The sequence below is a fragment of the Hypanus sabinus genome, chromosome 11 (assembly GCF_030144855.1).
Source record: "Hypanus sabinus isolate sHypSab1 chromosome 11, sHypSab1.hap1, whole genome shotgun sequence".
Lineage (NCBI taxonomy): Eukaryota > Metazoa > Chordata > Chondrichthyes > Myliobatiformes > Dasyatidae > Hypanus > Hypanus sabinus.
This window is the reverse complement of record NC_082716.1, coordinates 59,888,951-59,916,634: the sequence shown is the minus strand read 5'-3', so window position 1 is coordinate 59,916,634 and position 27,684 is coordinate 59,888,951. Positions and strand designations below refer to the sequence as shown.

Genomic DNA, 27,684 nt, shown 5'->3' with positions numbered 1-27,684 from the left:
GTCAATATTCCCTAAACACGACAGTGTAACAACTATTTACATAGCATTTCCATTGTATTAGGTGTTATAAATTCTGTAATCTAGAGATGATTAGAAGTTTTACTCATTGTTTGCCTCATGTCTCGTTCGTTCGCTGCTTGTGTTGTGAGCAAGAGGAACATGTATAGTTTTTTTTGTCAATATTCCCTAAACATTACAGTACAACAACTATTTACATAGCATTTACATTGTATTAGGTATTATAAGTAATCTCGAGATGATTTAAAGTATACAGGAGGATGTGCATAGGTTATATGCAAGTACTATGCCATTTTACGTAAGGGACTTGAACATCCACATTTTTTAGTATCCGCAGGAGATCCCAGAGCCAATCCCTCGCACATAAGGACTGTATGCATTTGTTGCCTTCTGGACTGTATATAGATTCCATCTTTAGCAGTTAATCTTGAGGGATGTGCTTAAGGTGACCAAGCCAGCAAAGCCTGCAAGCATTTACCATAGTACATGTGAACTGCAAGCCAGTTCTCTTAAACATTTCCTTGTCAGAAACAAGAACTCTTCATAATTTTTCTGAGACATTGAAGGTGCTAGCTCTTGAAGATCTCAGCTCTTCTTTGGAGAATCTGATCTGGCTTTTGCATACATGACTACTGAGGACTCTGGCACATTTGTGTCCACGATTGGCAGTATTTGCTTCAGACACCTTCTGAGTTAGATGAATCCTGTGGAAAGTTAATTCATGGAATCATACAACATTTATATGGGACTTGTCAGAATAAATCCAAACTCATTATGAAAGTTTGGCCAAGACAGAGAAGAAATTTCTTCACATAGATGGTGGAGAGTCTTTGGAATTCTCTAACTGGGATATGGAGGGTGAACTAATGTGCAACCTCAACACATACTGTCCTTGTTAGCTATTAAAAGAATTTAGAGATATGAGGCTGGTACAAAAAAATATCATTGAGATAAAAGATTAACCATAGATTTATTAATGGCAGAGCAGGCACGAGGAGCCAAATGGAACATTCCTGATCAGCTTCTTACTTTCTCATGATACATGAGGTGAATTTGCCAAAGAGGACACAGAATAGACCAAATTTGACATCATCCTCTTTCATCCAAGCTTAACCCTGAGGACTTGCCTAATTTGCACAGGTAGAACATCCCCCTATATAACTACTGAGTGGCAACAGTCCATTTCAAAAAAGTTTCAAATATACTGAATCAGGAAATCCAGTTTGAGAAATTAGATTTTAAGTAAAGAAGTACAAATGTTCAGGTAAATAGACTGTAACCATAAAAGGCCTGTGAAATGTAGGTCTGATGCGGTATATAAAGAAGACAAAAGAGTACAGCTTCAGGAGTTCCTCGAAGACCTTTAAAGACATGGAAGCAAAAAGATACTACATTTCAAAGCATTTAGGCCATTCACTGAACCACACATCGAAGTCCTTCAGAATGCTACGTTACAAAGTGCCATGTGTTTATCTGCAATTTGTGTTGTTAGAAGAAAGAAGATTGACTGTCAACAATAGTTTTAGGTGAGGAAAGGTCCTCATCTGCAGTTATTTTTAAAAGTAAGTAAATCTGGCTATGCAATAAAAACAGCAAGTCTGTCAGCATCTATGCATCTAACTCTGTTAGAGTTACTGTTCCAGGTCAATGAGCATTCATCAGATCGGTCATCAAGCTTGATGTAGTTTTACATCCAAATGAAGGACTTTAAATTCAGGTATATCAAGATACCAAATATAAAACAGGCAGTTCTCCATATGAACTAAATTCACAGCTTCATACCACCATGTAGGGCATGTTTCTATAACAAAGATCTTATCAAACGATATAAACCATCACATGGCCCAACTGCTCTGTGCCTATACTGGGAACCTACAGGAGCCCGCTCCCATTCTACTTCAACTCACTCTACCAGTACATTCTTCTGTTCCCTTTTGGGATGGATCTTCACTTTGCATCAGGCCACAGGTACCTTAGGAATACCAAAAGTCAGAGGATAAAGCAGGAAGGTTCTATTTTACCAGGTAATTTTATGCAAAGGGGAAAAGATGTGACTGGTACAACTTTACCTGAAAGCTCACACACCCAACAGGAAGGTACTTGCGATCCTCCAGCATACTTAGGTATTCTGCTACTAGTGCTGCTGAATGCACCAGGCACTGTGCTGCTTCAGCACGATTACTCTTCTCTGAGTGCTTTCCAGCCATGTTTTGGAGCCATGTTAGACGTAGATCTGGTGACGTCTGGTATCCTTTAGCAATCCTTCAGATGAAAAGAAAAGAAATAAACATGCAACCTCATATCAAAATACTACAAATATACCAGTTGTTATCAGCTTTTTTCTCCTCTACCTTGCCACCCTTATCCCTGCCAATCTTCAAATGTTATTACTTCCTCTCCTGAAAACATTACTTCATCTCTGCATGGCTCAATGAGTATAATCCAGCTCTCAGGTATTTCACTTCATCTTTGACGAGCGATATTCAACCACAAAAGAAAGCACTACCAACTCCAAAGACATACAGTGGCCATCAGTGATCACTTATCAGCCACAAGCAATTGCTTTTTCAGCCTACATTTGAGTGCACTTAGTGAGACCAGACCATGTAATGAAGCTTGAAATCTTAGTTGCATCAGTCACTTGTATGCTAGGTAGTGGATTAAACAATGCTTTACAGGAACTCTAGAGCTTGTTGCAATATTTCATCTATTTTGAATCAGCCAAATGATTTGTTTCCCGAGATTCTGTTCTTTGATTATCTTAATATAAATGTTTAAATGCATCTAGCCATACTTCTAAATCAATATTCTATTTTCCTTTACTGGATATATTATTATCAATTACAATCAACATTGGTACTACTTATAGCATAGAATAACAAGTGCTTAAAACTGCATGGTTACTCTTACGTCGAATTTAGCATGGGATGGCTTCCATGTGAACCCACTTCTCTACTTGTCATTCAGTTAAATGTCTGGTATGTTTTAGCTGTTACAGGTAAACTATCAAAATCAACTAAGTGAAACCACATCTATGATAGTTCAATGTTCTCAAATGCCTTTGGTGATCATTCAAATGTTACACTGTTCAACACAGAGTATCCCTCCATCATATAAGCTTGGGAAAACTTAGAACTGTTCTGCCAGGATTCAAATTAAAATTTCTTACACACATTCTTAGCTATTATTGACATGTATTAAATATGTTTTTGGGTCAAGCTAGACACTATGTTTTCAGATAAGTTGTCAAACTTACATACTTCTGTGAGGGGAAGAAAAGGCAGGCACTTTTTTAATGGCTACGTGAAGTGGCCATTCCCATGCACATCCCAACCATCAGTTTCAATGTTGGAAGCCAAGCAGTCTCTTTAACTTTCAAACAATTGCATGATCAGATCAGAAGGATAATAAATGGTATTTAGTGAGTAAGACAAGCTGGGCACTAAAAGGCAATGAAACTCGGACTGCGCAATGGTAGTAGTGGAAACGCCAAGCAATTTTCATAGTCTAGATTGGTATCCACTGATTCCTACTCAGACATGCATTATCCAACATGCTGCATTGCTGAACAAGTATGGAACAAATGCCTACTGCTAATTTAATGTCTGAGTGATCAGGAATGCTGGCAACCATGTGGCTTCGTGTATCAGACTCTTGAGAAAAGCAGAGGATAAAGGAATGAACTTAGAGGGAATATAGAGAATATCCCACATTACCCGCCTGAGAGCTGCTGAACGGTACCTGTACATGAGATCAATCAGCATCTCTGGATCTTCTTGGTGTTCTTTCATTTTCACGGTGTCTGACAGGATCATGTGCAGATTGAAAACTAGATCCTGCACCTAGAATGGATAGCAGTGATAGTGAAATACATGAAGAATAGCCAAAGTTGCTTGAATTTCTTTTTCAGACATTATTCAAAAGCAAGTCCAAGCATGAAAAAGAGAACATGTAAATAAATATAATTTAAACAGTGAAACTCATGCAAAGCCAAATCAAAGTTTTTTAAAGATTTCTACATTATATCAATCACAGGCATGTGCTCCTAAAATGAGCAAGAAGATGGATGTCCTGAGCTTCAAAGTGCATTCTACAAAGATCAGGCTACTTCCCACCAAACATTTAAAGTAGAAAGTTCAAAATTCAAAGTAAATATATTATCAAAGAACATATATGTCACCATATACAACACTGAGATTCATTTTCTAACAGGCAAACTCAGTAAATCCATAATCAAATCAATGAAAGACTGCATCCAACAGGATGAACAAACATCCAATGTGCAAAAGACAACAAACTGTGCAAATACAAAAGAAAAAAAGTAATAATAATAATAAATAAGCAATAAATACTGAGAATATGAGATGAAAAGTCCTTGAAAGTGAGTCCATAGGCTGTGGGAACAGTACAGTGATGGGTGAATGAAGTTGAGTTAAGTTATCCCCACTGATTCAAAAGCCTGATGGTTGGTAATAACTGTTCCTGAACCTGGTGCTATGGGTCCTGATGTTCATGTACCTTCTTCCTGATGGAAGCAGCGAGAAGAGAGCATGGCCTGGGTGGTGAGGATCCTGGATGATGGCTGCAGCTCTCCTGTAACAGCGTTCCCTCTAGATGTGCTCCATGGTGAGGAAGGCTTTACTCGTGACAGACTGAGCCATATCCACTACTTTTTGTAGGATTTTCCATTCAAGGGTAATGGTGTTTCCATATGAGGCCATGATGAAACCAGTCAATATACTCTTCACCACACCTCTATAGAAGTTTGTCAAAGCCTTAGATGTCACAAGGAGTCTATGCAGACTCCTAAGGAAGCAGAGGCGCAGCCGTGCTGTCTTCATAACTCAATTATGTGCTGGGCCCAGGACAGGTCCTCTGAAATGATAACTCTGAGGAATTTAAAGTTACTGACCCTCTCCACCTTTGATCCCCCGATGAGGACTGGCTCATGGACCTCCAGTTTCCTTCTCCTGAAGTCAATAATCAGCTCCTTGGTCTTTCTAATGTTGAGTGAAAGGTTGTTGTTGTGCACCACTCAGCCAGATTTTCATTCTGCAGCAGGCATTCAATAAATTAGGTCTTCCTTTGACAAGAGGTTGCTTCAGGTCTGGTCACAGTCTTCTCCAATTCCCATATTCTGGAATATAATCTACTCCTCTTCCCGATAGTGCAAATTCATAGAAACACAGGAAACCTACAGCACAAATACAGGCCCTTCAGCCCAGAAAGCTGTGCCAAACAGGTTCTTACCTTAGAAATTACCTAGGGTTATCCATAACCCTCTGTTTTTCTGAGCTCCATACACCTGTCCAGGAGTCTCTTAAAAGACCCTATTGTAACCACCTCTACCACCAACCCATTCCACGCACTCACCACTCTGCGTAAAAAAACTTACTCCTGACATCTCCTCTGTAACTACTTCCACGCACCTTAAAACTATGCCCTCTCATGCTAGCCATTTCAGTCCTCGGAAAAAGCCTCTGACTATCCACACAATCAATGCCTCTCATTACCTTGTACACTTTTATCAGGTTACCTCTCATCTTCTGTTGCACCAAGGAAAAAAGAGTGAGTTCATTCAACCTATTCTCATAAAGCATGCTCCCCAATCCAGGCAACATCCTTGTAAATCTCCCCTCCACCTTTTCCATGGTTTCCACATCCTTCCTATAGTGAGGCGACTAGAACTGAGCACAGTACTCCAAGTGGGGTCTGATCAGGGTCCTATATAGTTGCAACATTACCTCTCGGCTCCTAAACTCAATACCATGATTGATGAAGGCCAATGAACTATATGCTTTCTTAACCACAGAGTCAACCTGCACAGCAGCTTTGAGTGTCTATGGGCTCAGACCCTAAGATCCCTCTGATCCTCCACACTGCCAAAAGCCTTACCATTAATATTATATTCTGTCATCATATTTGACCTACCAAAATGAAGCACCTTGCACTTATCTGGGTTGAACTTCATCTGCCACTTCTCAGCCCAGTTTTGCATCCTATCAATGTTTCGCTGTAACCTCTGACAGCCCTCCACACTATCCACAACACCTCCAACCTTTGTGTCATCAGCAAGTTTACTAACCCATCTCTCCACTTCCTTACTTCAGGAAGAGGAATAGAGGACCGTTTATTCAGTGATCGAAATCAAAAGGGGTTGTATTTATGATTTCTTACTGACACCAGTTAGAAATATTCTAAAAATTATGAGGAATAGGTTTTGAAATTTAGCTTACTTGTAGCTGAATGGGTGAATGTTGCTGTGTGTGGAAATATATAAGACAGTTAGTGAATACTTCTCTTCAGTTTTCACTGTAGAGAAAATGATGGAAGTTAAGGAAATGGGAGAAATGACTGGTGATGTCTTGGGCCATCAGTGAGGAGGTATTGGAGGCTCTAAAGTCCATGAAGGTGATAAATCCCCAGGTCCTGTCTGGTGCAATCTTGCACCACATAAAAAGCTAGAGAAGAATTTGCAGAGGTCCTCGCAGAGATTTTTGCTGTACCTTTGGCCAAAGGTGAAGTTCCACAGGACTGGAGAGTAGATAATATGGTATCAGTGTTTAAAAAGGGTAGCAAAAACAAGCCAGGAAACGACAGGTAGGTTAGTCTGACACTGGTGTTAGGTAAAGTGGTGGAGGGGATTCTGGAGGGACAAGATAATTTGGAGAGACAGAGTCTGATTTGGGAAAATCCATATAACTTGTGTATAAGAAGCCGTGTTTGACAAATCTTCTACAGTTCTTTAAGGAGAGAACAATGGATGTTGACTATATGGACTTTATCATGGCCACTGGCTACTCTGGAAGGTTAGATTGCATGGGATGCAAGAAAGATAACCTACTGAGTTCATAATTGGCTTAGTAGTAGGAAGCAGAGGATAATAGTTGAGGGATATTTCTTAGAGAGGAGGTCTATGTCAAATGGAGCGCCACAGGGGTCGGTGTTGGGACTTTGTTGTTTGTGGTTTATATAAACCACTTGGATGTAAATGTATAAGATATGCTCAGTAAGTTTACAGATTATACTAAAATAGGTAGTGTTGTAGATAGCGTAGAAGGTTATGAAATTTTGTGCCCCTTGGTTCAATTGGCACGTAGGCCGAGGACTGGCAAGTGGCTTTCCATCCAGGTAAATGTGAGGTATTGCGTTTTGGGAGATCAGGGTAGGACTAGGGCCCGGTGAAGGGTAATAGAACAGACAGAGGAACCTATGAGTTCAAGCGCATAGTTTGCTGAAAAGGGCACAGGGTGGTGATGAAAGCATTTGGCACACTGGCCTGAAGTCAGGGCATTGAGTACAGGAGTTGGGAAATTATGAGACAGGGGAAGTTATGCTGTTATATAAGACATTTGAGGTTGCACTTGTACTGTGTACAGTTTTGGTCAGCCTAGTATAGCAAAAATGTTATTAAACTAGAGAGAATGCAGAAAAGATATAGCAGGATGTTGCCAAGACTTGGAGGCCTGTATTACAATGACAGGTTGCATAGACTAAGGCTTTATTCCCTGGAATGTATATGGAGTGGTGACCGGATAGAGGTATTTAAGATCATAAGGGTAATAGACAGGGTGAAAGTACACAGATTTATCCCAAGGAGGAGATGCCAAACACAAGAAGGCAAAGATTTTAGATCAGAGGTGAAATATTTTAAAAGAACATCAGCGTGGTTTCTTTGTGCAAAGGGTGGTGCATATTTGGAATGAGCAGCCAAAAATAGTGACTGAGGGAGGGATATTAGCAGCATTTAAAAGCCATCTGGATAAGTAAATGGACACAAAAGGTTTAAAGACCATGGGCCAAATGCTGGCAGATGGCAGCAGCTTGCAGGCCAACACAGTTGGCGTTGACAAGTTAGCCAAATGACCTGTTTCCATTCTGTATGACTTTATGGCCAATATTCATTCTTCAAACAACATCACTAAAACACAATATCTGGCCATATATTTCACAGATTTGTTGATGTTGCTATGTCAGTTTCTACATTATAAGAGTATGAAAGCTTCTGAATTAACTGCAAAGGACTTTGTGAGGTACTGTAGTTTTAAACTGTACCATGTAATGAAGTACCTGATCAGGGAAGGTTGTTTCTCGCAATTCCAAGTCTTCCTCAGCATATGTCAGTATTGTTTTTAAAGAACGCCTGAGGAACTCTTCATTAAAATTTTGTGATGTTCCAACCAGCGAAGAAAGGGACATGGTTACTTGCATCTTCACCCTTGCAAAATTCTGTGAGCAAATAAAGTTAATAATTAATTTTCCTACTCATACTTGATTTTTAACATCAATTAGAAAATACAGCATCTGAAGAGGTTAAGCAAAGCTCATTCATGAAAACACTTACATTGCCAATCTCAAAGTTTTGCCTCATGAGGAGGTAGAGTGAGGCACTGGCATGTGCTCGGATTGTGCCAATGCTGCTGCTGCAATGTCGCAAAAGCCTTAAGCAAAGATCAGCACATTGTTCCGTTTCTTCTTCAAAAAGGAGCTCAGGAAACTGTAACATCAGAAATTAATCAAATGAATTCCTATCTTTTAGCTTATTTTCTTTAAGACAAGGATTCATATTTTCTGCAGTATTCACCAAACGTGATGAACAAAGCCTCTCAATATTACATATTGATAATAATTTTACCTTAATAATAACAACAAGTATAAACACATTTTATACATGGAGAATCTCAGAAAATCCCTTTATATGAAGAGTGTCTGACAACTACATCAAAGTGGATGGTATCGAATGTGTCCTCTCTCTGATTATCCCCTTTTCACAATGCTTCAGCCTTAGTGTCCAGTCAGTTCATTTAAGGCAGGATTTTCCAGAGTCCAATTTTAAATAGTCGAACATAACTAAATTCATGACGTGGCCATACCAGTGCTGGCCTACTATTGAAAATAAGCTACTTTTAAAGTCAAGATTTAAGATCTGGCATGGCAATGACGATTACCTGTCTGCCCAAGTTCACTGCTCAGGTTCTCTGTGGAAAATATGCAATTCAGCTATCGAATCAAAGGAAAGCTAATTATCAAAAACAGGAAATGCAGTATTTGTCAAAAGAGATTAGTAGGTGACTTATAGTTAGATATTTCTTTTGATCTGAAACTAAATGGAATCTTTTCTTTTGCATATTACATCTTAACTGTAATAAAAATTTGAGATTTTTTTCAATAAACTGATGGATTTGCAATTAATCCACTATATAACAATGATCTTTTACATTCATCAAACTGCAGGCTTTCAATCGGTGCATGGAGCAACCTTTCAGTCTTTTGGGACACTGTTTTAAGTACACGAGGCTTGTGAAGTTCATCACAGTGGCTCCAAACAAAATCAGATATCAAGATTAGAGGAGCTATCCTACTTCATTCTGGGTTTTGTTTTGCATTCTTCCAATGTCCCCAGGAATGGGTAGCAACAATGACAAATTCTTCCTGCATCAAATCCTTACAAACAAAAACGAAATAGCACTGATTGCATGAACCTGGGCTTAATTCAATTAATGAAATGTTGGAAGTTTTGTTTACTTTTAACCATTTCAGAGGAAATCGTTAAAATTTGAAACCATGCAGAAAATGTTCGTGCATTAAATGTTTCAAAACCAAGGTAGAATGTAAAACCAACAAGACAAGACTGAGAAGGAAAAGATCTCTTTGCATTTTAATAGGACTTAATTCCATATGACTTCAAACCTGAATTCCTCACAATTAATACTTTCAGACTGGAAATAGAAAGGGGTGGTGGGTAGGTAGGGGCAGGGGAGGTGTGGGCTGCCTTTCCACTTAATATTTTTTGTAATAAAAACCAGGAGCATGTTACCAAATTATCTCAAGAACCGTAGTATAAAATGTCCAAAGAACTGTAGTATGAAACGTCCAACCTAACAAAACTATTGGACCCAGGTCTTTTCTCTCATTGTTTAGTTGTGCAATGCTTCACACAATAATAATCTAGATGGGTTTCACTGGAATCAACTGATCTTGAAACTCAATTTACCATTTAATGTCATATCTTAATATGGCACAGTGTGCATTAAAATTCTAGAAAGTAACCCTTGAGTGGTTTATGGGCTACGTTAAAGTCCTGTAGTAATTGAGCACTTACTTTGGACACCAAGGCTCTCTGTGTGGCAAAACAATGCTGTAGGTAAAGAGCACTCTGGTTACAGGCCATTGTGTGAAGAAGAACCTTCAGCACCCCTCCAAGCACACTCTCTTTCGACTCAGTCACCGAAACAGTCTGTAGGAGTAGAAAATAAAGATTGCAGCAACGATTTTAAACATTCAACAAAACGTTTTACAGTGTCAATAATCAATCCTCTTTAAAACACAACTTAGCAAGGGCACTGATATAAAGAATAACGATCCTGGGAGTACAGGAAATCCATCAGGTGCAACACTGGGTGGCTGCGAAGCTGGCCCAGCCAACATCGTGCGATGTCAGTTCTCAGGAAAGGGCGATCAGATCCAGGTCTATTTAGTATCAATGGTGTAAAATAACTTACCACCTCAAAAATGCATTCCGTGTAACCAAATGACCAATCACATCTTCTACATACATTTCTGTTATTCAAAGATATTGAAGAATTCAATTCTATTAGCCAGCTTTAAGGAAATTTTATACCTTACAAAAATGATCAAGTCTACGTATATATCAATTTACACAACAGAATGAAAGTAAACTTTCAACCTTTGCACAGGCTGAATTTTTCATGATCATAAGGTAGAAGGCATTGTAACCAATATTAAATCTAGGTTAGTGTGCAAATTAATGATTTCTGGTTACTAGTTCTTGTTCTTACCTGAACAATTATTTCCAATGTATCCAAAATAATAAGGTTTGCTTCTGTTGCAAGGTTACCATCAATCAGTGCTTCATGTTCCAACTCAGCTCTCGATCTACCATACACAAATATACTGTCAGAAACTGTTCGGATTTCTTTTTGCTGTGCTTGTATTATGAGCATCCGTAATTTATTACTAAAGATGGCAGACTTGTTTAATTTGAAGGATTACCAAGATGCATACATTCAAATTAGTCTGTATGTTAGAAATATCCAATGTAAGATTAATACTTTTAATCAATATATTTTGTTAAGTTTTGTTTTCTTCCCTATGTGCAATTGGTAGTCATTTGAACTGATGCCAAGCAGAGATCCCAGTACCTCACGACGGCCTAAATTGTCAGCTTCCTGCGGTAAACCAAGAAAACAAATTGTTTGCATAATTTTATCTATCGTAAATCTGAATAACTTGATAGCAAACAATTTGAAAAAGAATTGCTAGTCAGTTCTCCCCATTACAAATGATAAAATATACAGTCTTAATACTTCCATAAGCTAACCAGTAACCTGGGAATTTGCTGACCAATGTAGTTCAGTTTCATAAATTGCCAGTGATAGCACACTGAGTCACTAGGGTAAGTTCAAAGTAAATTTATTAGCAAAGTACATATACAGTACTGTGCAAAAGTCTTAGGCACATATATATACACACACAGCGAAAGTGCCTAAGACTTTTGCACACTACTGTATTTGTCAATGTGGAGCAGAGAGAAAGTTTGTAAATCTTGCGGGAGCAAAGGATGTTGGAAACGATGAGGGGTGAGTGTCGTGGGACAGGTAGCAGAAAAGGAGTATCAGGTACAGGGAATGGTGCGGGTGCCAACACACCCAGCCCTGAGGTACCAGGCAAGGTTATTTGATTCAAAACAATTGGTTTATTGATCATTACAGAATCTCTCCCTATGCTTCCTGTTCCTTCCTCTCTCCCTTCCTCTTTTCACAACCATCATTCTCTTCTTCCTGCCCACCTTCCCACTCTCAGTCCACAATAGAGACCCTCGTAGGAGTCAGATTTATCATCATTCACATATATCATAAAATTTGATTGTTTTTTTTCCGCAGCAGTACAGTACAATAGTTCAACTTACTACAGTACTGTGCAAAAGCCTTAAGCACCCTAGATATATATTTATATATAGGTATATGAGCCTAAGATGTTTTGCACAGTGCTGTATGTCACCATATATAATACTGAGATTCATTTTTTTGCAGGCATACTCAGTAAATCCAAGAAACATAATAGAATCGATGAAAGACCACACCCAACAGGATGGATAAACAACCAATTAATTAAAGTTAAAGCAAATAAAAAGCAACAAATATCGGGACCATGAGAGTCCTTGGAAGTGAGTCCAGAGGCTGTGGGAACAGTTCAGTGTTGGGGTGAGTGAAGTTGAGTACAGTTATCCCCACTGGTTCAAGATCCTGATGCAGATCAAGAAAGAAAATGCTACTTTCTACAGTGGGATGTATTCTGCTGAAATGGATACCTTTGTTTATTTATTATGCCTTAACTAATCAAGCACAACAGTTATGTCTTCTAGACACCATCGCTTTTACAGAAAATGTAATAAATATATTGTTCAATCTCTCTTTTTGTGTGCTTCTATTGTCTGGAAATCTGTATAAAGTCTGTTAAAGCTTACAGCATCTGTAACGCAGCTATGTAAAACTCGGGTCAGGGTACATTTGGATTATTGTCACAGTACAGGAAGGATATGGAGGCTTTGGAGAGGATGCAGAAGAGATTCACAATATTACCTCTTTTAGTGATGAGAATTTGTACTGACTCAGGATAGTTTTCTCTGGAGTGTTGAATGCTGATGGGATGAGCTGACTGAAGTACACTAACTAATTAGAGGCATAGATAGTGCAGATAGTCTTTTTCCCAGTATGGAAATGTTAAGCACTAAGCGACACAGTTTTAAGGTGAGGGGGGAATGTTTAAAGGAGTCTTACATGGTTAAGATTTTTAATGCAGAGAGTGCAAGGTGCTAGAACATGCTACCAGGGGAGATGGATATAACAGCAACGATTAACAGGCATATGAACAGGCAGAGAGTGGAGGGATACATGTCCAAATGCAGGCAATTTAAAAAGGCTTCATGGTCACCATAAACATGGTGGGCCAAGGAACCTGGTTCTGTACTGTTTATGTTTTAAATCTAATTAACCACCAAGATAATGTGGACTTTCTAATTGTGATCAAAAGATGAAATGAAGCTAAGAACGTAAATAGATGTGCAGTTAACCATGTATGTGGTAGCTGTTAGTTGGTGGAAATAGGGCAGCTTTGAACAGCTTGATGGCCTATACTTGTCTTCTTGCAAAGGGGAAAAATGAAGGTGGCTTACAGCGCAGGTTTAAGCAATTTAACACTATAAATAAACTTTGGTTAGAAAGAAGGATGGAAAATCCATAGGTAGTGTCCTTTATTTAAGCATTTGAGTGAAAATGAGAAGTTCCCCATAGTTTCTGCACCCAAATGCAATGACATCTGGGAGAATTCCAACAGAATATAGCAGTACTTAAACAGTAATTCAAGCATTAATTTTGAAACCATCTTCTGCATGTACTTCACTTATGAATCTATCGAATGTTGAAAGGTCTTGACAGAGTGGATGTGGAGAGGATGTTTCCTATGGTGGGGGGGGGGGGGTCTTATATCAGAGAACACAGCCTCAGAATAGAGGGACATCGATTTAGAACGGAGATGAGGAGGGATTTCTTTAGCCGAAGAGTGGTAAATCTATGGAATGTGTCGCTACAAGCAGCCGTGGAGGCCAAGTTATTGGGTATATTTAATGCAGAGGATGATAGATTCTTGCTTAGTGCAGACATAAAGAGATACGGGGAGAAAGCAGGAGATTGGGGCGGAGAGGGAAATGGATCAGCCATGATGAAATGGTAGAGCAGACTCGATGGGTTAAATGGCCTAATTCTGCTCCTATATCTTGTGGTCTTAAAATGGGTGATCTCCCCTTCCCAAATTCTATGGCCAATAATATAATTCCCCAATTATATTTAAAGTGCACATAGGTGAGATTACCTTCATTAAGGGAACACTAAGTCACTAAGTTACAGAAACAAACGTAACAAGCAGCAAGAAAATATCAGCACCTTGCCGGTGACTCCAAAAGATGTTTTTTATGAGTCACTGTTAAATGTTTTCTAATAGAAGATGTAATCAATGATTTTCAACTGGTTATAATCTAAAAATAGCAATTTAATTAGTGGGACGACATAAAAAGGGATTAAGTACAGAAGTAGAAGACAGCAAGAGGTAAAGGACTACACAGATTACAAGGTACAATAACTTAAAAAGTATAGCTTGAATAAATTACACCAGTTACAGGAGACGTATGTAGACTGAAATGTGAGAATAAAGGAACAAAGGATTGAGAATGAAGATCGAGAATGAAGTAGAGAAAGGTTTGCAGAGGAAAATGGATGAAGAAAAAGCTGGAGAAGATACAGGGTAGCACATGGAGAGAGAAAAAAGGACATTTTAATCTGCAAGATCCAGTCATAGCCTAGAATGTTTTAAATTGGAATGTAAAATTGCCAGCAATATATTTTGATTAAAGAAACTCTACTGTAGTATACATCTCTTAATAAATGTAACACTTTCAATCACAACAGCCTATGGAATTAAACATGAAAAAAGATTGTTAAATGTCACATTCTGCATTTCACTATTCATGCTACAAGCTTTATGCAAATGCAGTTTTAATGCTTTAATCTTCAAGCCACATGCAGATCAGCAAAGAAACCAGAGCAAGCAGAGTTCCACCATGGCCCTCACTGCCCATGTGGTGTGCATAGCAAGCAGCCTACACAGCGTTGAACTAAATGTAGAGAAACGATGACTGCACTAGAAGATTCAATAGACCAAATTGCTTAAAGATGGGCAAAGTCTTTTATGATTTTAAATGACCATTCTTTCAAATTGCTAACAATACTTATATACTAATCTTTAGACAGTTATTTGGGCTAAATCCTGAGAAAGTGTAAATAGGTTAGTGGCCAAAAAAAGCATAAAGCAAAAGAGTGAAGAATATAGATTCACACAGATTCAAACATAATTTCCCTACTACTAAACTTGATGCCTTGACTGATGAAGACCAGCAACCCTAAATGCCTTCTCCACCAGCAATGTCCACTGGCACAGCTGCTTTCAGTGAACTGTCCACTTGTAGTCCCAGGTCCCTCTGTTCCACAATATTCGTCAGTACCCTGCCTTTCACCGTATAAATCCTACCTTGTTTGACTGTGTTCAAAACGCAATACCTTACACTTACATAAGTTGAAATCCATTTGCTGTTCCTCAGCCCATCTCCATAACTGATCAAGATTTCTTTCCAATTCATTGTAATCTGCTTCACTATCAACAAGCTCCCCAATTTAATAGCATCAGCAAACTTACTAATTATGTCATGTACATTTATATCCAAATCATTTACCGTATATACATAATGAATAGCAGAGGTCCCAAAACTGATCCCTGGAGTACCCCACTAGTCACAGCCCTTTAGTCAGATATTCGACCTTCAACCGTCACCTGTTTCCTTTTATTGAGCTGATTCTGAATCCACCTCGTAAGCTCCCCTTCATCTTAATCAATCTAATCTTCCTGATCAGTCTATTAAAAGCTTTTCACAAGCTTCACAAAAGTCCAAATAGACAACATCCACTGCCCTGCCCTCATCTATCTCTTCAATAAACTCCAAAAGATTTGCCAGATATGACCTCTCATCCACAAAACCATGCTATTTCTGATGAGGCCTTGATTATCCAAGTGATGGTAGAACTTGTCCCTCAGAATCTCCTCCACTAACTTCTCTGCAAGTGAAGTCAGCACTTGTCAGCATTCCGTACCTCAGTCACCGCTACAAAGTCGAAACTGTGACCTCGCTGCCTACTATCACAGTAAGAATATCTTCAACCCTCAGAAGAAAATGTAGCTGATCACTGTCCTGTTAGGTGCAGGAGAGAAATGCAGGCTTTGACAGCGAGACCCACCTTCAACAAGAATTTTTTAAAAATGTCTCCAACAGGTTAACTGTGTTCAAAATAAAAATAAATGACAGATGCGGTAGATGTGAAATAAAAACAGAAAATACTGGAAACACTCAGCAGATCTAGAAGCATCTGTAGAAAGAGACATAATGGCTAAAATTTCAGGCTGAAGAGTATTTGTTGGAATTGAGAGCAGTAAGAAACAGCTTAGTTCTAAGGAGCAGGAAGAGTGAATGGATCGACAGCATAGAGCAAAGGGCAAGCCAGAGAGAACCTGGTTGATAGATTAGTAACATTTAGTGAGAGAAAATGTGGCTTAATCTTCTCTCTCTTTCTAACTGTTCTCACTAACCTGCCAACTAGATAACTTAGGATATCAGAGCAGGTATGTCTGGCGCGCTTCTATCCTCTGATTATGCACCCTCCACTGTCTGTATTAACCTATCCATCTAAAACTATCCCAAAAGCAATCCTGTCCTCACTCTTACAAAGATATCACAAACAAGAGAAAGACTACACATGCTGGAAATCCAGGCAACACACACAAAATCCTGGAGGAACTCAGCAGGCCAGGCAACATCTAAGGAAAAGTGTAAACAGTCGACGTTTCAGGATGAAACCCTTCACAAGTCCTGCAAGGGCTGTTCTCTTTTTCACAGATGCTGCTTGGCCTGTTGAGTTCCTACAGCATTTTGTGTGTGTTGCTCTCAGAGATATTCCCTTTTATGCTTTCCATCAATCCCAAATCTCTCTGTAAAACTAACACATTTTATGTTTCCTAATTCGGTTTCTTCCTTTTTATTTATTTAGGGAACAGGCCTTTCCATTCAAATGTACCCACGTGACTAATTAAAATAATAATGTGTATGCCTTCGGAATGTGGGAAGAGATCAGAGCAGCTAGAGGAAGCCCATGGATCACGAAGAACATACAAACTCCTTCCAGACAGCAGCAGAATTGAACCTGGACTGCTGACACTATAATGGCGTTATGCTAACCACTACACTATCATGCAGCTGATGAAAGAACTTCAACCTGAAGGGTTAACTCTGTCTCTCCACAGAATCTTCCTGATCTACTGAATATTTCCAACATTTTATATTTTTGGTCTGATTGCATGCTTGAGTTACAAAGGAGAGCATCATGGAACAGTAAGGAATAATTTGCAACCCATTGCTTCATCAGACATGCTACTGCAGGACCAACAAGGAGCGATATGCCAGAAGTGGGGGCACCATGGGGGAGGAGGAGACCCTTTTTTACTTTATTGAGTCATAAAGAAGCAGATCTTTTTATTTGTTTGACATTCGACATTGCATAGGATTATGAATAAGCACTTCCAAAAGATGTCACAATTTCAGAATAATATTATTCATATTTTTTCATTTTGTCACTTCTTGTCTACTTTACAATATTTTTTAAATTTCAGTTTCATCTCTTCTTGGTTCTTTCTGGGTACATTTCCAAAATATGCCAGATCTCCTGCTTTTTAGTATTTCACCCCAGAGGACATTGCTAACATCTAGGTTTCAGCAGTGAGTATTAGGGAGATATTTTAGCCATGGAGCCAAGATCTCTGTCCATGTGCAAATCCATTACATCTGACTTGATAGCCTTTACGGCAGAATTCTCAAGGAATACTGCCATTGGTGTAAACTTCCAAACACTTCCCAGAGAGAAAGGGTTCTTTCTCTTTGTTTGATATTACTTTTCTGCATTAACACCCTGGCACGAAACATCACTTTTATTTAGTACACCCGGCTAGGTTGGCCAAACTTCTTCACATCATTGAATTTTAAATCGAGAACGATTTGGAATAAAAATGGTGAACAACATTACAGGTAAACTACTTTTCTTGGAAAAAAACCCAAAAAATATCAACTTCTGCAACTAGTTAACATTTTTGGAAGATGTGTTCTTTCTGGCATTTAACAGGATCTTGTAATTTTGGAATTTTAGCTGATGATCTCTGGCCAAAAAAATTTTTCACTCTCACACACACAACAAACACACTGTATGTATATATCAAGCAGACATGTGCACAAAACAGAACTCAATCTCATCCCGGCTGTAAATCAATGTTTTAAGTGTTTCATCCACGTTATGCTGAAGCAGGAACTGTAGCAGCAGCCAGTGTTACCATACCTGATAGATTTCTGGCTTCTTTAACAAACAGCACATGTGAAGAAATAATTATAGCTGTGGGTTAGGACATAGGCAGCGAGAAAAGTAAGACAATCTAAACAACCAAGAATACGAAAGCAGGCTCACACCTAGTAACTCAGCTGGTTAAAGCCACTACCTTTGGGCACTGAGCCATTCAGACTGGGCAGATACTGTATTCCATCCAATGAATCACTCACGGCAGAAACTGTGCATACTATCACTAGATTAACATGGGATTTCAATTGTATCAAAAAGAGCATAAAAGCATTTGATCTGTTGAGCTTGTCCAATCACACATTCTTTCTTACAAATGTCCCCTTTGACCCTCCAACAATGTTTTCCATCCCCTCCTAACCCTATACCTCCAGAACAGAGGGCATTAACTAAATGACCCACAGACCTAAGGCATTTGACAAGGTCCCGCATGGGAGGCTGGTCAAGAAGGTTCAGTCACTCTGCATTCAGGATGAGGTAGTAAACTGGATTAGACATTGGCTCTGTGGGAGAAGGCAGAGAGTGATCATAGAGGGTTGCCTCACTGAGTGGAGGCCTGGGACTCGTGGTGTGCCGCAGGGATTGGTGCTGGGTCCTTTGTTGTTTTGTCAACTATATCAATAGTCTGGATAATAATGTGGTTAGCTGGATCAGCAAATTTACAGATGACATGAAGATTGAAGGTGTAGTAGACAGTGAGGAAAGCTATCATGGCTTGTAGAGGGATCTGCATCAGCTGGAAAAATAGGCTGAAAAATGATAGATGGAATTTAATGCAGACAAGTGAGAGGTATTGCAGAGGTATAGGACCAACCAGGGTAGGTCTTACCCTGTACATTGTGAACAGTCGGGCACTGAAGAGCGTGGTAGAACAAAGGGACTTGGGGATACAGGTACATAATTCATTGAAAGTGGTGCAACAGGTAGACACGGTTGTAAAGAAAGCTTTTGGCACATTAGCCTTCATAAATTAATGTATTCAGTACAGGAGATAGGATGTTATGTTGAAGTTGCGTAAGATGTTGATGAGGCCTAATTTGGAGTATTGTGTGTAGTTTTGGTCAGTTACCGACAGGAAAGATGTTAACAAGGTTGAAGGAGTACAGAGAAAATTTACAGGGACGTAGTCAGGTCTGGAGGATCCGAGTTATAAGGAAAGATTGAATAGGTTAAGACTGTATTCTTTGAGCTGCAGAAAATTGAGAGGAGATTTGATAAAGGTATACAAAATTATGAGGCATATAGATAAGGTAAATGCAAGCAGGCTTTTTCCACTGAGGTTGTGTGGGACTATAACCAGAGGTCATGGGTTAAGGATAAAAGGTGAGAAATTTAGGGGGAATTTGAAGGGAAACTTCTTCCCTCAGAGACGTGACAGTGTGGAAAGAGCTGTGGTGCATGCGAGCTTGATTTCAACATCTAAGAGAAGTTTGGATAGATACATGGATTGTAGGGATATGGAGGGCTATGGTTTCCGTGTAGTTCGATGGGAGTTGAAATGGTTTTTGGCATGAACTAGATGGGCTGAAGGGCCTGTTTCTGTGTCTTACTTCTCTAAGACTCAATGGCCAAAGCACTAGTGTGTAATGAATCCCGGTGGATTGTGAGTAACCATGAATGCCATGTAAAAAGCACAGCAACTATTGTTTCATATAGCTAAACAGCCTTCTGACACATATATAAGAATGGTACATAGATAAGGGATTGGGTGGGGGGGGAACTGCAGACATTTGGGGAGTCACATTTTAGCATGAATCAATGATTTTAAGAGAGAGGAAAAATAAAGGGTCACACTGTCTGTTGGAAGTATCCCACAAAATGAAACAATTTTATCTGGAAAAAGAGCTACTATAATGCTAAAATGTAATTCTTGGCTGGTACTTTCATTCCAGATTCTACATTGCATCCATATTGTTTATTAGAAATTAAACATAGAGTTTGGAGGGTTACATAAGTCACCACATGTCTAAGTCTAATCTTTCCCTGACTTCTCGTTATTGTATCATCATTTTTACAAAAGAGTCGACTTGCACTAGAATGAAGTGAAAATACAGGATTTTTTTTGTTGCAAGTCCTCCTTACTTGTCTCGGCCATTGAGAATCATTGGGGTTCTTTGCATAAACCTACCTACAAAATAAAGAGCACCTCTACAGAAGTGCAGTGAAAATATTCTCCGTATGTACTGAAATGGAACGTTAAATCGTGGAGTAAAATAGAGATATTTCACTTGGTTGTGGGAGTGTTTAAATCAATTGATCTCTTGCTCTACCAAATCCACATGGGTCTCTTAACCAGACGGACCAAATTACCTGTGCAATGCAATTCAGACTATCTTCTGGATACAGTGCTGGCTCACACGGTTAAATATCAGAGTAAATGCTCTCATCCAGCACTAGAAACCTGTTGAAACAGGTACCACTAGAAAAAAATGGTTTAGGATTAACAACTTTTTAATGTATTGTCCATCTATCCTTAATCTCCATTTTTACAAACTGTAATGGCAACAATTCAATATGGCATCTCTTCATCCTTTTTACAATATTAACATCAATATACTTAACGCACTTATCAAGCTTTTCACTGTTCTGGCGCCAGTGGGTCATATCTTTCCTCCACCTCAGATTTTCTTGACTTCCAAATGCACTCCCAGATGGACTTCGCTCTGCACATGAAGCATAGAACATTAAAGGAACTTCCTTGTAGTTGATACTTACAGGGATATGGCATATGTTTAGAAGCACCTTTTAAATACCTTCTTAAAAGTGTGTTCATCACCTCTGCATTGTCAGGATTATACCACTATAAAGATATAACCATTATTTACAGGGTTTTTAAAAAATGTACTGCCCTTGCAAAACAACAAATTTCACCATGAATGTCAATGATAATATAACTGACTCTAATTCTGAGACGTGGATAGGTTAATTGGTTAATGTAAATTACCCCACTGAGTAAGTTAATGGCAAAAGGAATCAGAGGAGTTGATGGGCAGAATAAGTAGAGGGAAATGAAGAGAGAGGAAATATGGTCCATGATATTGATTCCAGGAATTGGGATGGACCCAACAAAGGAGGCTGAAGAGTGACCTTACAGAAGTATATTGTTACGAATGTGGAGAAACTCTGAGGGGACGTCTCTATCTTTGCTGGTAAGTAACCCAGTCACGGGGTTCGTAACAATATAAAGTCAAGATTATCAAGGTGAATGGTCACAGTTGTTTTTCCAGGATAGCTGACTCTAAAGCTAGGTTTAAGTTGAGAGGGGAAAAAAATTAAATTGGACCTTATGGGTACTGGGAATACAGAACGAGCTGCCAGTGGAAGTGCTAGAGGGGCAGGTACAATCACAATGTTTAAAAATACTGAGACAGTTAGGATAGGTTTAGAGGGATATGGGCCATATGTAGAAATATGGAACAACTTTAAGTAGGCAAATTGGTCAGCATTGATGATTTGGGCCGTAGGGCATGTTTTCATGCTGTATAACTCTATGACCCTAATGGGCCACAGGGTCTCCTTCTGTGCTGTTATAGGTATATATGATGAAATTCAACAAAGGGCTGAATTTCGCCACCATAAAACCGTAACACACAGTAACTAAGATTTTCACACAGGGGCAGAAATGCACAAATCTCAAAGCTGTTGCCAGTAATTCCACTCTCCTACTCAGACCACTCTTTTGCAGTCTTCCCCAGTGAAACAAAGAGCAACCATTTTAAGTGGTGAGAATTTAATTAAGCACGTCAGAGGTCAGCATTGACCACTGGTGATTTGCTGACCACTGCAAAAGCCAACCCAGTGCCCTATTTAAGTAAAAAGGGAAGGAAATCCACTGAGAGGGTGAAGCTACAAAAGACAGTTCATAATCAAGTGGAAGTGGTAAATATTCAAAATTCAGTAAATTACAATAAAGTGGGGAAGAAATATGTTTGGAAAAAGTGACAGAAAAAAATGTCTAGCACCCAAATGTAACTTTCATGGCTTGTCCTTTCAAGGAAAAAATAGTATTTTGGTTGAAGAAATTAATTAAAAAGTTTGTGAAATGCAATGGCATCCAGACTGAATTGACAATGTTGGAATATTTATTAAGCAAGCAGTAAAACACGATAGAACAAGATGATATGAAATGCTGAATGTTGTGGTACATATCCTAAACTTACTGCAAATTACCCATAATCCATGTGAAGTGATGTGTGACTGGAGGAAGGGGCCAAGAACACATTAACAGTAGAGACTGAGATCTTACAAACATACAGTTGAAATCACAGTGGAACGGGTGAACAGACTGAAAATACCTAACTGGCCTCTGCTGCGTCGAACCATTTCCTGCCGGGCTCCAATGCTTCCCAGAATTGCTTCTTCAAGTTTTGCTTTCATGTCTTTTGATTTTTTGAATGTGAGGCTGTTCATTCGCTCAAACGCTTTCTTGCCCTGTTACATTTGACACAAAATAGACAGCTTAGCAACTTTTAAAGCTGGCATGTACAAACATGATGGTATTTCTTTACAATGTGGGATGAAATTCACTTCATCTCTCCAATACCCTACCTCCAAGATAGCAATACACGTTTGTGAGTACAGACATGAATGTTTGGAGGACACTTGTCTATAGAGAGATTTTAAAAAAAGCCCAATTCTGTCCTCTTCTGACAGATAGAAACATAAAGAAAAAAAAATCATAACAGCAGTAAAAGAGCAGGATTCATAGCTCTGCATTAACCTGTCACAAAGATATAGTGAAAGCAAGTTTAAAATCATTATCACTGTTTCCTGGCTGATTAAATGTTTGGTCTACACAAACATCAACAAAGTAAGAAATTTAGTGATTTTGACTACCATACCTTGTACTCATAACAGGACACACAAAGATACATCAAGTCCAACAAGCGGTTTAGTTGAAGGACAGAGAGATCCGCAAACCACTTCTGCAAAATCACACCATCTGCATTCTTCAAAACCCAGAGAAGACAAATCAGCAAACTGCGGCTTGATTCTGCAGAGAAGGCTGTATACTGCCGTCCACTCTAAACCAAATCAAAATTGAGACTTGGTTATTTGAATTTTAACTTTGTGCCTTAAAACAATTGCTGACATTCAAAGTTATTGAAGAATATTTACTTTCTCCATGGGCTACGTTGGCACCACAGGCATGCTGACACTTGTGGGCTGCCTCCAGTACAACCATGGACTGTAATGGTCACTGACACAAACAACACATTTCCCTGTATACAGGCAGTCCCCGGGTTCCGTTCCTGATTCCATATTTAAGTCGGATTTGTACGTACGTCGGAACACGTACATCTGGTATTATTTAGCATCAGTCAAACATTTGTCTTATTATATAGTATATATTTTACCTTTCTATGCATATAAAACACTTAAGAAACGTATGTATTCCAATAATTAAACCACTGCATTGCTTAGTAATAATTGCAGCTTTCATCGGGGCAGGGCCTTTCAAATGCTCCATTATTCTCGCTTTATCCGTTATCCTTTAAAATTGTTCCGATCATTGACTGACTGTAGCCTAACACTTTTCTAATGACTGATGGCGTTTCACCTCTTCCCAAACAATTTATTATTTCCATTTTATTTTCAATCATGATCGCTTCCCGTCAATGGAACAGAAACACTGCGGGCGTCGGATCCCGACCTCCACCGGCTCCCGAGGTCCGCTGGGTCTTAAGGACCACCGCGCACCGTCAACGGAACAGAAACACTGTGGGCAGCGGGTCCCGAGCTCCGCCGGCTCTCGAGGTCCACTGGGTCTTAAGGACCACCACACACCATCAACGGAACAGAAACACTGCGGGCAGTAGGTCCCGAGCTCCGCCGGGTCCTAAGGACCACCGCACTGAGACAGGCTGAATGGGACAAGTGGGGTCTATGCTGGGTTTGTGTATTTGATCATCCACAATATTCTGCGTGGGAATTTAAACTGGAGGTGGCAGTGTTTTTTTTATGAGGTCGAGTTGCGAGCTCGATATCAACCCGGCACGGATGGTACGGGAGTCACTGGATTGACATCAACCCGGCACAGAAACCTCCGTTCTCCAGCCCGGCGCTGATCTCACTGCACCACTAGCCAACCAGAATGGGGGGGGGGGGGGGGAGTGGGGTCAGGGTAAATCTTACTAAGAAAATTTTAAGCCAAATACAAAGTTAAACACTCAACACAGTGAGTGGCAATGACTTAAAATGGCGGACGGCGTCGGGATCCGACTTTAAATGGCAGATGGCGTTCTCCTTCCTCGGTTCGTAAGTACGAGTTGTCCGTAAGTCGGACGATCATAACTCGGGGGCTACCTGTATCTCGATGTATATGTGACAAATAAAGCTAATCTAAAATTATTCTTCTGTCACTATTAGGTTCATGGATACTCTAAATTTTCCTCCCGCAACAGCCTGATCTTTTAGCCCTTTCTCCTTTAAGTCGGAAGGTCAGTGCTCCCCCCACTCAGGATTTCCGCACATAATTCAGACTGATATTTGAGTGCCGCAGAGAGGGAGTTTTGCAGTCATGGTGCTCTCTATTGCATTGGATGCTCAAACCTGCCCACCTCCTCAACTGAACGTAAAAGATGAAGAGTTCCTCCAACGTCCTGGCTCAAATCAATCTCGCAGCTTGTGTGCTTAAAACACGTGATCTGATTATTTATCCTACTGTTGGCTATAAAACTTTGGTCTACAAATTAGCTGCCACATCCCCTCACGGAAACACTCAAAGGCTACTGTACTTAATAGACTGCAAAGTGCTTCAGCTTGGCTTAAGATCAGAAAAGGTGTTGCAAGTACATTGTTCTACTTGTCTTTCTTTGTAGTCCTCTATGACTATATTAAAATTGATCCTTCCTTGATTCCTTTACAAGATGTCAAAACTGTGAAGTCCTTTAAATTCAGGATTCCTTCCTGATAAAGTATAAAAACTCACAAATCTTAGTTAACTATTGACATATCCGACTTTTGCTTCTATTCCTTCTCAGTGAGCCGCAGGCTCTCATTTAAACCCTTAAGAAATAAGGAAGGTTTGCCTTACCCCAGATGCCAGCAGGAAACTGCTCGGTCGGGAAAGTTGAGGGACAGATGCTCCTGCAATTGCCATGGCAACAGTTTGATTGATCATATTACTACTCTCGGTCTCATAATCATCTGTAGTTACAACATTAGGGCGTCCTCGTTGATTTTGGGATTCTTGAAAGAAGCAGGTAGAGCAGAAAAAGGAGGAAAAAAAATAACATCTTAGATGACGCTTGAAATGTTATCATCAAATAGTTATTCTCAAATAAAACTTACTTCTTTGTAATGTGGATTTAAAGGCTAACGCTTACGTTTTCTGAAACAGTTACTCTCCACTTAAGGTGGTTTTAGGACTCAAAATACAGTTTACATTTTGTGAAATGTCCATAATTACTTCATTTAGTAAATTAGTAAAGTGCTATAGAAGCTTGATTAGCTTCCTGCTAATGTAGTGTTGGATTCAGGTATTTAAATCCAAGGTTCTTGGATTCAAGAATGCAGAAATAGAGGCACAAAACATGTTGCTTCCAATCGTTTTATTAAGAGTTGATAGAACAAAGGAAAGTTGAAACAGATGGTGACAAAGGAACAAAGATTTTATACTACTGAGATAAGAAAAATTCCATTCAAATTTGTAGACAAGAGACAACCAAGTAGAAGTCTCTTATTCAATGTTGCAGTACCAATCTAACCAATGAGAAGGCGCTTATTTAAGTAATGGAGAACAAAGAAACTTCGAGCTTTCCAGAATTATATTTTGTATAACCACTACAAGCATATTAAGCTATTTTACACATGACAGCTATTTAAAATACAAGCAGATAATTGTTAAACTGCAAAGAAAATAACATTTACACAGTCTATTCTAATAGATCCAATAATAGATTGTTTTACATCAGACCGATTCACTAGCTCAATATCGCCAGGTAAGAATCACTTGTGTGATCAAATGCTCTTCGCAACAACCTAATGCCACTTGTAAGTAAACTCTGCAGCCTACTGAATGAATTAGAATTGATTAATTTATTCATTTACCACTCTGCTTAAAACTGATGTTCAAAGTATAATTTTCGATAAGCACAAATTTGGTGATGCTGGAAGTCAGAAATAAAAACACAGCAGGGCAGGTACACCCAAAGACTGAGAAAAATGGAGCTACATTTCATTAGGACTGGCTTCTCATGGACAATCACAAACCAAACTATAAATGGAACTGAGTATCTCTCAGCAAATTCATCTCCCATACGAGAAAGGCTTCTGTATAAATTCAAGTTGGATTTGGACACAGATATAAGTTTGAGAAAACAAAAGAGCCAGGGAGGTTGAAGACTGGATGCAAGACCGAGCAACAAATGAGAGCACAAAATAGAAATCATAATGATAAAAATGTATCTAACAATGAAGAGAGTGGAAATCACACAGAAAGAGGCAAAATAAGAATTCATAACTTGTTGATAAAAGATAAAGACTTACATTTTTGTGAATATAAAAGGGATTCCATATTGTACACCACCTATTTTATTGACCATTAAATACATTCTGCCACAGTACACCAGTGCATCTCCCAAATTGCCCTGAGCATTAGATCCTTTGCAAGTAATCAATGCTTGAAGCTGTTTTTCCTCAAAAACATGACATTCATTAGATCACTGATTTAAATATTTTTTATAATGAAACTTAAAAAGTTAGAAGGTAAATCAGACATGATGATGGGGAAAATTTATTTTGGCTAAATGAGTTTGGTTGGAATTGTGATCTTTATTATCTATATCCATCTTTTGATTTTGCTGCATCTGCAGTTAATTTCATATCTTCCTTATTTTCTTTCATCTAACTTAGCATCTCCTTGGAACAGTGTTCACACTCACAGTATTTCCTGATGTTGTTCTTTCTGGCTGCATTAGAGCCTGGTATGGAAACACCTTTGAGTGGAAAATCTACAAATCACAGTGAATTCAGCCCCGTAAATCACAGGTAAAACCCTCCCAACCATTCAGCACATCTACATAAAACACTGCCATAAAAATGTAGCAGCCAGCGTCAAAGATCCTCACCACCCAGGCCATGCTCTTTTCTCACTGCTGCCATCAGGTAGAAGGTATAAGAGCCTCAGAACTCGCACCACCAGGTTCAAGAACAGTTACTATCCCTCAACCATCAGGCTCTTGAACAAAAGGGGATAACTGCACTTATTTAAGGACTCTTTTATCCTGTTACTTCATGCTTGCTATTCATTATTATCTGCATTTGCACAGTTTACAGTTCCTGATGTTTACAGTTACTGTTCTATAGATTTGTTAAATAGGTAGCATTGCCAAAGAGGAAATGGTGCCAAAAGGATTGGTAGAGATAAAAGCAAATTAGAAGTTCCTGGACCAGACTAAACTGAAGGAAAGTACAAGAAGGTGTAGGCCAGCATTACAGTGCTCATAAGCAAGCTTAAGAAGTACACTAAAAAAAGTTTGTGAGCTGCAGGATTTAACCATGTTAGAGAATGAAGCTGTGGCAATAAAAGAGGACCACTGTTAGACCACAATGGATCTAAACGTTACTGGATATAAAGTGTTGAGGCAAGAAAAAGGAAAGAAAGTAGGATGAAGGAAATTGCCACGGTGTTCTACATGCATGT

The 27,684-nt window shown here is 39.1% G+C and overlaps 2 protein-coding genes across 6 annotated transcripts in view; one reads left to right on the top strand and one right to left on the bottom strand.

Moving 5' to 3' along the window:
- usp1 (ubiquitin specific peptidase 1) overlaps positions 1 to 27,684 on the top strand; it is a 217,108-nt gene that overhangs the window by 64,585 nt on the left and 124,839 nt on the right. The window contains exon 10 of one of the 2 annotated variants that reach the window (XM_059984431.1): positions 12,072 to 18,012. The exons of the other annotated variant lie outside the window; for it this stretch is intronic. Within the exon in view, the coding sequence (XP_059840414.1) occupies positions 12,072 to 12,137 (66 nt within the window). The 3' untranslated portion in view covers positions 12,138 to 18,012. Of the gene's footprint in view, positions 1 to 12,071; positions 18,013 to 27,684 lie in introns of those variants that run through there. 2 annotated transcript variants of the gene reach the window in all.
- Positions 1 to 27,684, bottom strand: part of dock7 (dedicator of cytokinesis 7) — a 182,299-nt gene that overhangs the window by 34,892 nt on the left and 119,723 nt on the right. For 3 of the 4 annotated variants that reach the window (XM_059984429.1, XM_059984426.1, XM_059984427.1), the window contains 11 exons: positions 25,075 to 25,229; positions 22,880 to 23,062; positions 22,334 to 22,469; positions 20,605 to 20,701; positions 18,024 to 18,041; positions 10,818 to 10,914; positions 10,121 to 10,255; positions 8,363 to 8,515; positions 8,089 to 8,247; positions 3,760 to 3,860; positions 2,088 to 2,280 (listed from right to left, as the gene is read on the bottom strand). In XM_059984429.1, the coding sequence (XP_059840412.1) occupies positions 2,088 to 2,280; positions 3,760 to 3,860; positions 8,089 to 8,247; positions 8,363 to 8,515; positions 10,121 to 10,255; positions 10,818 to 10,914; positions 18,024 to 18,041; positions 20,605 to 20,701; positions 22,334 to 22,469; positions 22,880 to 23,062; positions 25,075 to 25,229 (1,427 nt within the window). The remainder of the gene's footprint in view (positions 1 to 2,087; positions 2,281 to 3,759; positions 3,861 to 8,088; positions 8,248 to 8,362; positions 8,516 to 10,120; positions 10,256 to 10,817; positions 10,915 to 18,023; positions 18,042 to 20,604; positions 20,702 to 22,333; positions 22,470 to 22,879; positions 23,063 to 25,074; positions 25,230 to 27,684) is intronic. The other variant, XM_059984428.1, reaches the window with a different exon arrangement.